At 39.1% G+C, this 16063-nt stretch overlaps 1 protein-coding gene across 1 annotated transcript in view; it reads left to right on the forward strand.

Annotated features, from left to right (window-relative positions):
• Nucleotides 1-16063, forward strand: part of CFAP299 (cilia and flagella associated protein 299) — a 391971-nt gene that overhangs the window by 135352 nt on the left and 240556 nt on the right. Inside the window, exon 3 of the mRNA XM_048846676.2 lies at nt 10504-10594. Coding sequence (XP_048702633.1) covers nt 10504-10594 — 91 coding nt within the window. The remainder of the gene's footprint in view (nt 1-10503; nt 10595-16063) is intronic.

Genomic DNA, 16063 nt, shown 5'->3' on the forward strand with positions numbered 1-16063 from the left:
CTGCAGAAGACGTTACACTTCACTGAGAAATAGATTTTTTCAAACTCACAATTCAAATAATGGAACACGAACCAGAGGATCACTCCTTTTTGTATGGCCCCCTTTACCATAGGACCTGAGCATCTCACAATCTTTTAAATCTATTTATCCTCCTTATACCACTCCTTTTGAGCTCGTGAAGTACTATTACTATTTTAAAGTTTCAGAGTAGCAGCCGTGTTAGTCTGTATTCGCAAAAAGAAAAGGAGTACTTGTGGCACCTTAGAGACTAACCAATTTATTTGAGCATGTGCTTTCGTGAGCTACAGCTCAAAGTTAGGGATCTGAAGCAGAAGAGACTAAGGTCCAGCTCCGCAAAGGTATTTAGGCTCCTAACTTTCATTGATTTGCCTAAGGTCACAAACACAATCTGCAGCAGAGAAGGGAGTTAAAGTCAAATCTGCCAACTCCCAGGCTAGTACCCTAACCACTGGACTGCACTTCCTCTGTAGGATAGTGCACTTTGTGTACAATCAGTGCTGAAGTCGTGATTCAACCTTTGAACTCACCATTTGAAATGCTCAGTGTTAGGAGGTTTAAACTTTCAATATTTTAAAATAAAAATTAGACAAAGTAAGCGAACCTTTTATTGGGCCAACCTCTGTGGGTGGAAGGGATGAGCTTTCAAGCTTCACAGACCTCTTCTTCCGGTCTGTGATTTAGGATGGGGGAGAATTACAGATAAAAATACAGTTCCAAACATATGCATGCGAATGTGTTAGTTATGGGGCAGGTGTCTGTAAATAAGTCACAGCTGCTTTCTAACATCTTATATGAGAATGGGCACACTAGCCAGACTTTCTGCTGAGTTGGAAGAGATTGTCTACTTTTAAAAACAACAGTGGGACTGTTAGATGCTCTTCTGATTATCTCAATTTGATAAAAAAATATTCTCTAGGTCCACAGGCTTTCTAAAACCGAAATTGAGTTGCTTCATTTCCAACTGTGACTCTACTGCTGTTTTTTAAAAAAAACCACATGGTGTAAGAGGTAAGAAAATCAAGTAAATGAAACCCAAGGGAACGATAACAAAATGAAGAAGGCAACTTGGCCCAATCAAAATAAGAATCAAGGAATACTAACCTAGTTCAAAAAGAACTCTTTCTTCTCTTTATATATAAACATCCCAATAGCTGAAGACTGAATGAGCACCCATCAGGAGGTACAGGAAAAGACTTCTAAACTGGAAACCTGAAAAGATTTGGGTTTATCCCCCCTCCACCACCCCCCCCCCCAAGGATGAAAAAGAAGTATAGACACAGTCTTACACTAAGAGTGAGTTTGCATGAGAAAAGATGGTGTCATAATAGCAACATGAAGTATTGTCAAACAAGAAATGTATTTATGGAAATAAAGACAAATCCCCCAAATTTGTTGTTAACATCTCTGAATGTCAGCACCTTGAGTCTCAGGAAGAGCCACCTCCTAAACTCAGGGAATTTCCTGTCTTCACAGACCGTCGGCCCTGAATGCAGCTCTTACTTTCCTGTCTTCTAATGTACATTGTGCCAGCTAAAGGGGATGGATGGTTAAAAGAAAATGAAAATAGAAAGGAAAAAATTTGCTGACCAGAAGAAAGGAGAGGAAGGAAGAGGCAGGACTTCTGCCCCCCCCCAGGGTTCTACTTTCCCAATTCAGCTCCTGCTGAAAAGTATGCCTGTAATTTTCTCAGAGCTGCATTATTTTATTTAAGCACTGTCCACAGTGAAGGGCTTTGCAGCGGGGAGGCTAATGCTTTCCCCTCTCTCATTTCTGTTTGCACAGGAAAAACCTTTCATATGTGTTCATGATAGAAGAAGAAATAAACAGGGCAATGTTAATTCAAGAACTATCGTTGAAGAGCATTTGCTAGAAGGTTGCTAAAAAGTATAATTTTATAAGCCATTCAACCAAAGTATGGTATAAACCACAGGGGTCCTATAGCACAGCGTGGTTAAATAATTTATATCACAGTTCATCGCTTTCTCTGTGCTGTTCAAGGAAACAATATTATTCAAGTTGAGAGGAAGGTTGGTCTTGTGTTTAAGGCAGTGAGCTAGAACTGAAGAGGTTGGAGTTCGATTCCTGACTCTGCCCCTGTAATAGAAATAATCATACTTAGAACCCCGCTTACATGAACTGTGTTTAAATGTAGTTCTGGAGTGACTATGGGCAGGCTCTAAATACCTTGAAAATTGAAGGAAGACTAAATATAGTCATGGCAAGATTATGTCTCTCCTTGCACAGGTGCACAAGGAGGAATGAAAGGGCCCAAGGGGAGATTTGGGATCAGGCACAATAAGGTTGATCTGGTATCTCTGCAGTCAATGGGAACCTTTATGTTGATTTCAGTGGGTACTGAATCAGGCCAAGTGTGAAGAAACCTAAGGAAACCACATTATCTCCTGACAGACTTTCCTGAAAGTGTTGTCAGTTCTTTATCCTTCCTTTGCAACACAGGGATCAATATCTGTGAAGATGTTTTTTTTAAAAAGCAAACAAACAATGCTGTATTTAGCTAAAAAACAAATTGCCACTCATTTGACACTTAGCCATGTGCGCACTTGGTAATTACCTTCAGAGGCTGCCTTTCACAATGATAATGCCGGCTCATAAAAAGTGGCTGCATTGTAAAACCCCCTTCAACAAGTATATTGAGGCATGAAATGAATGGCAGGAGTGGTTTGAAGTGGTGAGTGATAAGCACATTGCATGTTAGGGTTATTGTGTGATGCTATAATTACACACCTAGCTTGCAGGCTAATAATTAAACACAATTTTTAATTTTTAGCTTATTGATGTTGCTTCTACCCTATTTTTCAAGGGCAGCGGTAAACTGCATGATTCCGTGCCGTGAAGTATTTACACACAGGTATACAAATTTGTTACCCTGCAACTTTTTAAGGAACTTACTCCAGCTTTTTGAGGAAATATTTTTGGGGGGTATTTATTTAAACAAGGTTTTTCAGGTCACCGAGTGTTAAATAAACCTAGTTAAATAGGAGCAGTGCACGGTGGGGGCTGCAGAATTCCTCACCACAAGCTCTTTTCCCTTCCTTCATCCCTCCCATCCTTGGGAACTTGCTTGTGTAGCCCAGCAGGAAGATGGCACGAACATTTATGTAGTCTTGCTGAATTCCAAGCTAGTCACACGCCAAATCTTCAGCCTGTTTATGTGTGAGGCAGTTTTTTCAGAGTGGAATGTGTTTGATCTTTTCTCTGAAACAATAGTAACACAACTCTAAGAATGTAAAAGTTGCTATGCTAGGGGGAAAGAAACCTACTTAGTCCTGTCTTTAGCAGTGGCTAATACCAAATGACTCTAAAGAGTGTGCAAAATAATCATAATGCATGCAAGGCCTTATCTACATGAGAAAATTGCACCATTTTAATTTAACCCAATTTCTAAACCAATTTGATTAAATCAGTGCAAACTCCAGCTTGGGCACCCTTAATTTGGTCTATGTGACTGGCTTATTTTGTTTAGCTCAAACTAAGTAAATGAGTAGAGGTACTTGGGTCAATGGTGTTCTGCGTAAGATTACATGCAGGAATTTGGTGCAGGTTTCAGAGTAACAGCCGTGTTAGTCTGTATTCGCAAAAAGAAAAGGAGTACTTGTGGGACCTTAGAGACTAACCAATTTATTTGAGCATAAGCTTTCGTGAGCTACAGCTCACTTCATCGGATGCATACTGTGGAAAGTATAGAAGATCTTTTTATACACACAAAGCATGAAAAAATGGGTGTTTACCACTACAAAAGGTTTTCTCTCCCCCACCCCACTCTCCTGCTGGTAATAGCTTATCTAAAGTGATCACTCTCCTTACAATGTGTATGATAATCAAGTTGGGCCATTTCCAGCACAAATCCAGGTTTTTTCTCCCCCGCCCCCCAACAAACCCACTCTCCTGTTGGTAATAGCTTATCTAAAGTGATCACTCTCCTTACAATGTGTATGATAATCAAGGTGGGCCATTTCCAGCACAAATCCAGGTTTTTTCTCCCCCGCCCCCCAACAAACCCACTCTCCTGTTGGTAATAGCTTATCTAAAGTGATCACTCTCCTTACAATGTGTATGATAATCAAGGTGGGCCATTTCCAGCACAAATCCAGGGTTGTGCTGGAAATGGCCCACCTTGATTATCATACACATTGTAAGGAGAGTGATCACTTTAGATAAGCTATTACCAGCAGGAGAGTGGGGTGGGGGGAGAGAAAACCTTTTGTAGTGGTAAACACCCATTTTTTCATGCTTTGTGTGTATAAAAAGATCTTCTATACTTTCCACAGTATGCATCCGATGAAGTGAGCTGTAGCTCACGAAAGCTTATGCTCAAATAAATTGGTTAGTCTCTAAGGAATTTGGTGCAGTATTTCTATATGCTTATAGGTCCATGAATAGTTATTTTACAGTTTTTGCATCGGTGTGGGTACTATGAGATTGTTATTCAGGGTAAAGTGACACAGATTCTTAATTTATTTTAAAAAAACGTATCCATTGATTTGAAATAGGCTTTACAGTCTGATGGGTTCTAGTCATTATGGGTATGCTAGTCTGCCCAAGGACCCTCTTCTTAGAGTGAATCTCTCCTCTTCTTGGCATGAACACTGAGCCTGAACCTTAGTAACTTATTGTAACTTTACACTTATGTAACTTACGTAACTTACAACTTTTATTGCTCATATTATGACACAGTGGCCTTGATAGTCCAGATGGATATCGACTGACAATGACACTCCCTTGTAATAACATTTTAAGGTGGCAAATTCCCCCAATGCAGCCTTTTCCTACCAGAATTCCTAGTAGCAGTCCTGCTAAAACTTTGCTGCTCAGTGTCTGGAAGCTGCTTCTATTTTATTAAGGTGCAGATTAGTATGGGCTGCCCCGTTCCTCATGGATGCTGATGTCTGTTTGATCCAGCACAGGCCTTGTACACTGCAAAGCCAGGGCTCTATTTGGCAGTAACATATTGTTCCTGCTGCCTGGAGCTCAGTCCAAAAGCAAATGCAGAATTCTAGAAACAGCGTACTTTCTGCCTGAAGTGAGAACCATTGCAGTCCTAAGCATAAGGCTAAGCTGCAATATGTAACAACAGCAGTAACAAAAGCAGACATCACTTTATACAAATAATGCATTCTGTAATATTCATACTCGTAAGTTAACCATGCTTCAGTGTCAGTAAAAGATGTGGCAAACATATCAGTATCATATCAGCACTCAGCTGACAGTGCGACAAACACATGGGTATTTCATGCAGAATTGTTATATACACACAGTCAAATAGATGCTACTTGTTTCCCTTATTTGCCAATAGGAATATGGATACCCAAATCTGACTTTCCCAAAGTTCATTGGGATATTTGATTGACTAAGCTGGGTGACCTTTACAGATTTGGCTCCAAATGAGTGTTTGGCACATTCCGAGATATAGGAGAAATGTAATTTCAGTTTAAAGTCATTGTTTACCTTTTCTCTTGTGTTACTGGAATTAATTAGCTAATACCAAGCACTCCTCCGAAGGGTCTTAGGTCTATCTAATCTGGAGTGTGATGTGTTACATTTCTCGTATTTTGTTTGCCCACGTTGTAATTGTTGATTTTATTTCTTGTGGGTCTTATTCTCTGGGTAAAGATAAATGTGGGGGAATAAGGTGGGGGGTCTACTGTAGACCACCAAAGCAGGAGAAGGTGATGCTCGAGCCATTTCTAGAGAAATAACAGAAATATCCAAAACACAAGACCTGGTAGTAATGAGAGGCTTAATACCCTGATATCTGTTGGAAAAGTCATATGGCGAAACACAAAATGTCCAATAAGTTCTTCAAATGTGTTGGGAACAACAACTTGTTTCAGAAGGTGGAGGAAGTAACCAGGAGGGCAGACATTTTAGACTTGATTCTGACTAATAGGGAGGAATTGGTTGTGGATCTGAAGGTGGAAGGCAACTTGGATGAAAGTTATCATGAAATTTTAGTCTTCATGATTCTCAGAAAAGGAAGGAGCGAGAATGGCAATATAAGGACAGTAGATTTTAACAAACTCCTAGAACTCGTGACTAATGTCCCATGGTTAGAAAATCCTAAGGGAAAAAGGAGTTCAGGACAGCTGGCAGTTTTTCAAAGAGACAATATTAAAGGCACTACAGCAAATTATCCTGATGTGGAAGTAAGACAGTAAGAGTAATAATAGTATAGTAATAGTAAGAAGCCAGCATGGCTACATTAGGAACTCTTTAATTACTTGAAAATCAAAAAGGTATCCTACAAAAAGTGGGAACATGAATAAATTGCTATGGATGAATAAGATGGTAAGGATGAAAAAGAATAGCACAAGCATGTAGGGACAAAATCAGAAAGGCTAAGGAACATAATGAGTTATACCTAGCAAGGGACATAAAAAGCAATAAGAAGATGCAGTAAGAGGAAGGGGAAGAAAAGCGTAGGTCCATTACTTATCAGGGAATGAGAGCTAATAATGGACGACGCCAAGAAGGCTGAGGTGTTTAATGCCTATCTTGCTTCAGTTTTCACTTAAAAAAATAATTGTGATCAGATGCTTTACACAATTAATATCAACAACAAGCAGGAAGGAACACACACCAGAATAAAGGAAGAACAGGTTAAAGAATGTTCAGACAAGTTAGATGTTTTGTCAGGGCCTGACAAAATTCACCCTAGGGTACACAAGGAATTAGCTAAGCTCAGAACATGAGTGATTTTCTTTGAGAACTCATGGAGGATAAGTGAGGTCCCAGAAAACTGGAGAAGGGCAAATATAGTATCTGTCTTTAAAAAGGGGAACAAAGAGGACCTGGGAAATTATAGACCAGTCAGCCTAACTTTGATAGCTGGAAAGATATTGGAATGAATTATTAAACAATCAATTTGTAAGCACCTAGACTTTAATGGTGATAAGTAATAGCCAACATGGATTTGACAGGAACAAGTCTTGCAGAGCAAACCTAATTTCCTTCTTTGACAGGTTTACTGTAGTAGATAGGGGCAAAGCTGTAGACTTTTCATTTTTAGTGAAGCTTTTGACACAGTCCAACATGACATTCTCATAAGTAAACTAGGGAAATGTGATCTAGATGAAACTACTGTAAGGTGTCTGCACAACTAGTTGAAAAACCATTCTCAAAGAGTAATCATCAATGATTCACTATTAAACGTGGAGGATATACCTAGTGGGGACCCTCAGGGTCGGTCCTGGGTCTGGTGCTATTCGATATTTTCATTAATGACTTGGATAATGGAGTGGAGACTGTGTTTATAAGATCTGTGGTTGACAACAAGATGGAGGGATTGCCAGCACTTTGGTGGACAGGATTAGAATTCAAAATTACCTTGAGAAATTGGAGAATTGGTCTGAAATCAACAGGATGACATTCAATAAAGGCAAAGTACTACACTTAGGAAAGACACATCAAATGCAATGGGGGAATGCAATCAAATGCGATGCGGGAATAACAGGCTCGGTGGCAGTACTGCTGAAAAGGATCTGGGGATTATAGTGGATCACAAATATGAGCCAACAATATAGTGCAGTTGCAAAAAAAAGGCTAATATTATTCTGGGGTGTATTAACAGGAGTGTCATACATAAGACATGGGAGATAGATGTTCCACTCTGCTTGGCATTGGTGAGTCCTCAGCTGGAGTATTGTCTCCAGTTCTTGATGCCATATTTTAAGATATAGACAAATTGGAGACAGTCCAGAGGCGAGCAACAAAAATGATAAAAGGTTTAGAAATCTGACCTGTGAGGAAAGGTAAAAAAAATTGAATATGTTTAGACTTGAGAAGAGAAGACTGAGGTGAGGGGGACCTGATAAGTCTTCAAATATGTTATGGACTGTCATAAAGAGAACAGTGATCAATTGTTCTCTATGTTCATTGAAGGTAGGACAAGAAGTAATGGTCTTAATCTTCAGCAAGGATGATTTCACTTAAATATTAGGGAAAGCTTTCTAACTGTAAGGGTAGTTGGCTACTCACATAGGTTGCCAAGGGAGGTTGTGGAATCTCCATCATTAGAGGTTTTTATAAACAGGTTAGACAAACACCTCTCAAAAATGGTTTATGTATACTTGGTCCTGCTCTAGCGTAGGGGAAAGAACGAGGTGATCTCTCAAAGTCTCTTCCAGCCCTACATTTTTCTGGTTCTATGATAGTGTGGTGGTGGTTGCTGATCTTGTTAAAAATATGAATAAATGTCTTCTTTTTTTTTTCCAATTGTGTAGATGGGAATATGTGTCTCCAGATAGAGTAGGCTAGGTTTTCATCGAATTGTGACCCACATGTTTGAAATTATGGGCAGTCCCATAATATGTATGTGAAATTGCTATTTGACCACATCAGAGGTTGGGCCTATTTGAGATAATTATATTAATGATTTTGGGTGCTTAAAAGGGTGATGTAATAACTGTCTATTGGATTTATGTTCATAATGGTGGGAAGATAGTGGGGATCTGTGCATTTTGGAGGTACCTTGGTATTCTGCTTCCTACTTTTTCAAATGAGTTAGGTTTAGAAGGATTATGATAATTTGTCCTTTTTATCTAACTGTTTTTCTGATTATTTTGCAATTTTGATTTCAGACATAGACATGGCTTGCTATATGCTAGTATGTTCTGGTGTAGAGATAATATCATACTTAGAAATAGTTATAAAAAGCTCTGAAGGTTTAATTGTTGGAAAAGTGGTTCAAATGATTTGAAATCTAAAATGTTGATCTACTGTTGATAACTTTACTTTTCTCATGGATTCTATAGAAGTGTCTGGGAAGCTAGAAATAATAACTAGATAGGACAAGGATGTTTTGATGCCCCATTTATTTTTCCTTCTTGAGTTTTCATTACACTGTTCTATTTGAAACATTGTGGAATAGGCAGTTGCCACAAGAGATCCTTCCTGACATGGTACACTATGTACTTGAGTCTGAGAGATATAGTTGCTTTTATTAAAACATTCACACTGATAGTATTTTCAGTGGGAGAAAGTTGTAATATTGTCTTGTTTACAGACTTACACTGAACTAGGAGGCACTGTTTGACCTTTGGCAACCTAACAGAGAAAAGTCCAATAAGCAATCACAGGTTTTAATATTGAAAAGGGGAACAAATCTCATTAGTTCCTACATCAGTTGGGTGTGAGAGCGTGGACCTAAGAGTCTGTTATGATTCAGACATGTTCTTCTCTTCTATAAGGCCTCATCCAAAGTAAATTTAAGTCAGTGGAAGAAATTCCATTGATTTCATGTGGATTTGGATCAGACCCATAAAAGTTGTATAACCTGTTTAAAAATAGCAATTATTTGTTGAAGGTTTTGTCAAAGGTTCAGTGTGGGTTTCTATTTTATCTGGTGTCAGGCTCTCGTTCCTAATTATTGTCTAATTTCTGGGGTACCTCTCCAGGACTCAAAAGGCCAGTAAGTAATTTTTAGGATTTAATAACTTTTCTGCACCATTTGTTTCATTTTTTTATGGAACAAAAAGAGACATTGTTCCTGTTAGCATTTCAAGATTCAGAATGGGCATAATGCATGATTTTACACAACCAATTCCATGTATCCATCTGCTTCTGCTCCTGATAGCACAGAAGTAGAAAAACCAGCAGAAGCATCAAGAACCTGAATAAAATGTGCTAATGCTGTTATTCTCTCCACTTTATAAAATAACGTGTTTCTGTGCCCTATAATCCTAATCCAATGCCTTTCCGGTGACTTCAGTGAGCACCAGGTCAGTACCCTGTGTGATAGGTTGCTGACTGAAAGGTGAAGTATAGAGTAGTCCAAGTTTAAATTTGCACCTACAGGCTAACGACAATTGATATGCTTATGTAAGTATGGCATTAGCCACACCTTCCCTAGGTGTAACATATTTGTTTTCATTAATCCTGATGTACTAGGAATCACACAAATAAAAGTATCATAAATCAAGGTTTTCTACACAGCATACCTTGGCTAATGAAAAATTATTATTTTTTAAATTGGTATGACATGTACAATTATTGTGTAAGGAATGTAAGGTACTTAGAATGGTTTAATCCAAAAATTAAGCTCTTTAGGGCACTGTCTGTTGTCTTTTTCCTTATAAAAACTCCCTGCAGCTAAAGCAAAAGAGGAAAAGGGATATTGTTAAAATGAAAGCGTTACTTAATACTTTACTTTAACTGTTTTCCCTTCTTTTCTGTACCTTTAAGAAAAGTTTTAAAATATTTTAATCCTGTCTTTGCCATGGGACTAAGCAGGCTGAGGTCTCTGTACTCAAAATCCTGAACCCTGTTTGGCAGTTTAGTGTTATACCAGTGACAGGGTCATGTAAACACCTTTGACTCTCTGGGCCCATTTATACCATAAATATTAATACAACAGGACTGTTACTTTAATATATATCTGGACAGCACCAAGAAGAATGGGGTCCGGACCACTGATTACTACTGTAATAATAATAATAATTAATACATGTTCCCTTGTTTTTCTAGAACGTTATCAAGTGCAGGAAAAGAACTGAAGGATAATTTTCTGAAGGCATTGGCAGAAAGGGAGGAAGCCAACCGCAACGGGAAAATGGCAGTGAGTACATTTTAGATTGAAATCCTATAGTAATAAATAGTTTGAAAAATTACATTTAAAGCTACCATCTTTACCTTGTAGCACATATTGCATTTTCCATGAAAACATCTATTAGTGTAATTTATAGCAAAACTCTTTTTTTCCTCGAGTCATGCATTTAAAAGTTCTGTCTATTTGGGTGAGGTTCCCTGAGGATTGAAAAGTGACAAATGATACCGTTGGTCTGTTTTTTGACAAAATGCACGAAAAGACAAAGCAGGAATCTAGAGACAGGTACATTTAGCGGTATTGGTGGAGAGCATCTTGGAAACCATACAAAAGGATGTAATAGGAGACCACCTAAAGAAGTACATTTTGATTTTGTTATCCCTGTTAACGATTTAGGCACTAATCTTGTGGCTGCTTAAGCACACATATAACATTACACCCATGTGAATGCTGCAGCTTCCTTATTGAGCGGGGCATCTCTCTGTGATGACATTACACCAGTGCTGTGGAATCTACTGCCCGTTGGCCTCCAAGAGACTTTAGGGTTGGTTATGACCTATAAAGCCCTATATGACATGGGACCAGCGTACCTGAAGGATTGCCTCTCAAGACGGGACATATTGCCGCAGTTGTAGTCAGATTAAGTGCCCAAACCGGGTCTCACTCATAAAAGAGAGGAAGTGACTGGCAGGGCATTTTCTGTAGGGGCTCCAGGACTCTGGAATATGACTCCCCCTTTGGTCCAGAAAAACTGAATTTGGTGGCCTTCCAGGCATGCTGCAAAAGACATCTGTTTGATAGGAATTTTGGAGAAGGCTGAGGGTATGCTTCCCATAACACTGAAGAAGTAGAATGGAGTTTTTCTAGGTGGTTGGCTGGCTGAGTTCCTGTGAAATTATTTCTCTAATACTGTTGGGATTTTATTGTATTATTAATGATGTTAAGATGCCTAGAGCCTTGGATAGGCATCTTTTTATATTTTTAAATCAAAATAAATAAATAGTCTCATTGACTCACGTAAAATGCACAGGTTTGCAGAACTGGGGCTTAACTTAGGTCATGCTTAACTTACCCATTGGAATTCTTTGACAATTCGATTGCCTTCGCAGATCAGGGAAATGATAGTATATTTTGATTTTCCAAAAGCTCTTGATAAAATTATACATCTGAGATTAATGGTTGAGCTAAAGAGGCATGTAAGACTTGATTAGAATGTTTCCGGGAGGAACGATGAGAAATAATGGAACGAAACTGAGCAAGGGAAAATTTATGCTAGATATCACAAAAGATTTCCTAACCGTAATTTCGTTAGACTGTGGGAACTGGTGGAACCCTTTTCACTAGACTTAGATGAGATAGAGCACTCTGGAATATTGTCAGGGGAACAATCCTGTAATGTTAGAGGACAGATTGGAAAATTGAGTCGGACTTTTCTGTATCTAAATTCTATTCTACCCCTATATTTTTTTCCTGGCCCTCGTTTCCATCTTTTCCCCTTTGTAAAAGAGAAAACAAAAGTTAGAGAAGATGCCAATATATTTCCTTTTTTTCTTTTCCTCCACTCTCTCTAGCCTTATCTATAAAAATGCAAACAAATGCAATATGTAGTTACGTTGGCACTAATAAAATATTGTTCAGCAGAGAGATAAGTAGGAATTGGCAAAGTTTTAGTAACAGGAGAGACACCTCCCCCTTCCCCGAAATTTGGAAACTTGTCTAGATTCTCTAGACCTTGTGGGTCTTAGTTCAGTTTACAGGCCGTTGGAGATTTTCACCACAGCAAGGATCCTCAGACTATGGTACATGAGCGTTTATCTCACAACAATTTTTTAAGAAGACGGTGCTTAAACAAATAAAGTTTGGGATCCATTGTGCTACAGCAAATTGGACCAAACTGAGTAACAGCAGGGCTGGATTTGTCACACTATCAGTTTTTGTCACAATTCGTTCAGGCCTCTTGTCAGAGTTAGTATTGTAAAGTAATGAGTTATCAATAGTCACCATGTAGGAATATCTGTTAGACCTGAATACTGATACATACTATTCTATATGAATATAGTTGAGGAGAAGAAGATTCTTCATACTTGGCTTGATTCATGTTTGCTAGCTTTGTTATATAGAGAGTAAGATCTGCTTGTAATGGGTCCACTTCACTTGACTATTCATGGCACAACTGGACTGATAAGACAATAAAGACTACAGTGGTTTTGCTGCTGCATATGGACTGAAATTATGCTTTTTCATCCCTCCTATGTGGGACATTGAGAGTTATTTGATTCTGTGCTCACAGGGACACTAGATTCCCTCTCCTTGTGTTAAAATAATACTGCAAAAATAACATTGGCTTTATGGGAGGTTGCAATGATTTTGATCTTCCCTGACTCTGGTTGCTTTTGAAGCTGATCAGATAAATGGTAAATATATACAGTATTTTCTCTCCCTCCTCCCCCGTCTTTTCTCACAATTAAAGTAAAAGCGTTTTTTTTCTCCTATGCATATCTGCTTTTTTATGGCTAGCTAATTAGCCACTAGAATTTTCAGAGGAAATGTTGCCGAAAATGTGGTTCTAAAACCTACGTGAGCAAGCTTTCTCCTGAGGCTTCAAACGCCTTGTGGTTTCAGCTGGTTGAGAAGTACCATGGGAAAAGTGTTTCTTGTGGTAGTTAGGGATTTCCTACCAGAAAAGGTCCAGAAAAAGGCAACAAAAATGGTTAGCTGTGTGGCTCAATTTACATATGATGAAAGATTGGAAAAAATAGGATGATTTAGTGTGAAAAAGAGAAGAATTAAGAGGAGTACTTGTGGCACCTTAGAGACTAACCAATTTATTTGAGCATAAGCTTTCGTAAAGCTTATGCTCAAATAAATTGGTTAATCTCTAAGGTGCCACAAGTACTCCTTTTCTTTTTGCGAATACAGACTAACACGGCTGTTACTCTGAAAGAATTAAGAGATTTGTTTGAGATATTGAATATTATAAAAGGAATTCAGTCGTTAATAATAGTTCCTACCTCTTTTCATCTGTAGTGCTTTTTCATCAAAATTTTTTATAAAGACGGTCAATATCATCACTCCCATTTTACAGATGGGGAAACTGAGGCACAGAGCAGCATGACTTTCCTGAGATCATCCAGCAGACCAGTGGCCCCAATATCTTTTTGTCCACCGGAAGAAACATCTACCTTAAAAATGTGCTTCAGAAGTTACAGGATAAGTGCCCATCTTGGAATCTTCTTTTTATAAAAACAGTAATAAAGAGGCAGTTTTGCAAGCTCATGTGAAAGTCTTTGTTCAAAATCTAATCTATGATACAAGGAAAAGGGTCACTAGACAAAATGAATGACAGGCATAGTAAATTTAAAGCTGCAAATAAATATAGACAGCTTCTGAGAATTAATTACCACAGGAGGGTATAGACTTAAACTATAATTGGATTTGAAAAGGACTGAATAAATTCCTGACTGAACATAACACTGTAGTTAGACTTGCTAATAGTGTTGATTCTTATGTGTGTAAGCTGACTCATGTGTGGATGATCAGGAAAGAATTTTCCCTTCTGTATAGCACTGAATAATCGACTAGATAAATTATGGAGATTTTTTTTTTTTTGGTCTTTCTCTGAAGTTTTTGGTATTAGCTGTTTCACTTAATAAACAAATGACTTGAACCAGTCTGGAAATTACTATGTGCCATTACTATGGGTTAATGGGCATGGAAGTCCGTTGCACTGATGTCTACAATGCAGTGCCAGTTTACACTGGCAGAAGTATCTGCCCCTATGTTTCTATTAAAACAATTAGTGCAGAGGTACACAATTCTTCACTGAGCTGCAAAACATTACCCAAATGTTTTCAAACCTGCAGAAAGGTTTTTTTTAGTTCATTCTGCGATGGGATCAAAAGTTGAACTTATGTTTGAGCCAAACCACTTTGCCCAGAGTTTGGAAAGTCCACTTCCCCAGAGCGAGTAGGAAGCTTTCCCAGGAACATGCCATCGCCTTCTTAGGAATCTAAACTTTCATCTAAAGAAAACAAATTTGAGCAATTATGATTGTGAAGAAACCTTCCAGACATGAACCGAATGTGGGTGATTTACTGATTCTTCCTAAAGCCAAGTCTTCAATGCAAAAAGATGCATGTGTTTACACTGAGTTAGCTAACTAGAAATACCTATCTCTATGTAAAATGCTAGTGGAGGCAAGGCACTGTAGTTTTACCGTGAGGTGGCTCGTTGTAGTGAACCCCAGTTGGGAGTTATAGAGTTGAACCATATACAGTTTTTTTTTGCCATGAAAACATAGCCTAAGTCCTCAGAAAGACAACTCCAGCACTAAAAGAAAAGGAGTACTTGTGGCACCTTAGAGACTAACCAATTTATTTGAGCATAAGCTTTCGTGAGCTACAGCTCACTTAACTGTGGGTAGGGATGAAGGATGGCTGCTAGTGTTAGGAAAAAGAAGGGATCTGGCAATTGCCCCATGTGAGACAGCTGATGGGGAAAGGGCTGACAATAGATGTGAGAAGCTGCCACTCCCACCCTTGGAACAGTGGTTACTCTGGGGACCCCAGTTGCCCTAGCCAAGCAGAGGATTTTGTCAAGGTGGGGGTGGAAAGATTGTAGGCCTCTCTCCCACATAATCTTCTGCTGGGGTGGCAGAAGCCTTCTCCCTGGACATTGTTCTCTGCTTGGGCAGCTGGTCATAGTGGGGAGGCTCCCTCTCCCCAATACAAGAGTCCTCTGTAAGGGTAGGAGGCATGGGATCCACCACCACTGATCCTCAGACTGTCTGTGGCCTCCTTATTCCTCATTTTTTGGGAGGCCTAGGATCTAGCCTAGGAAGAGGGAAACCTTATCCCCCTATTACTCTAGCCAGACTTTTGAGGGCAAAGGGAGTAGCAAGAGGACTCCTGCTACGGCAGAGGACTCTTTGTAGTCTGTGTAGAGGGCAACAGTATAAATTGGTTTAATGTGAGAGGGTTCCTGGTATTTATTCACTGGGGGAGAGCATTGTTGATTTAGTGATTGATTTAGTGTTGGGTGGAGCATAGCATTAATTCAAGAGCCAAAGCGAGACTGGGGTCTCCTGGCTCAAGCAGAAGGTGGAACTCAACCATCAGGAGACTAGTCAGGAGGAGGTGTAGTTCAGGGAACTGGTGTATTTCGGCCTGGTGAGCAGTCTTAAATATTAAGTAAACTTTTCAAGCCCTGGGTTTGCCCAATCCTTATGATAACAATACTAAAGGATCTTTCCAGTATTGCAGGGCCCATCCTGCCTCCTCTGTGCTGACTTGGTTTCATTCTCTGCTCATCTGCTCTGTAGACAGTTTACCATATACACTACACACACAACAATGGACTGGAGAGAAGAGCAGGAGCATCACAGCAGTGTGAGATACGCCTTAAACACACCCCTGGTATTACCGTTCTAGATAATGAGATGATATGCTTAAATATGTTAAATAAAGATAGCTAGAATGTGAT

This window comes from Caretta caretta, chromosome 4 (genome assembly GCF_965140235.1).
Source record: "Caretta caretta isolate rCarCar2 chromosome 4, rCarCar1.hap1, whole genome shotgun sequence".
NCBI classification, from domain to species: Eukaryota; Metazoa; Chordata; order Testudines; family Cheloniidae; genus Caretta; species Caretta caretta.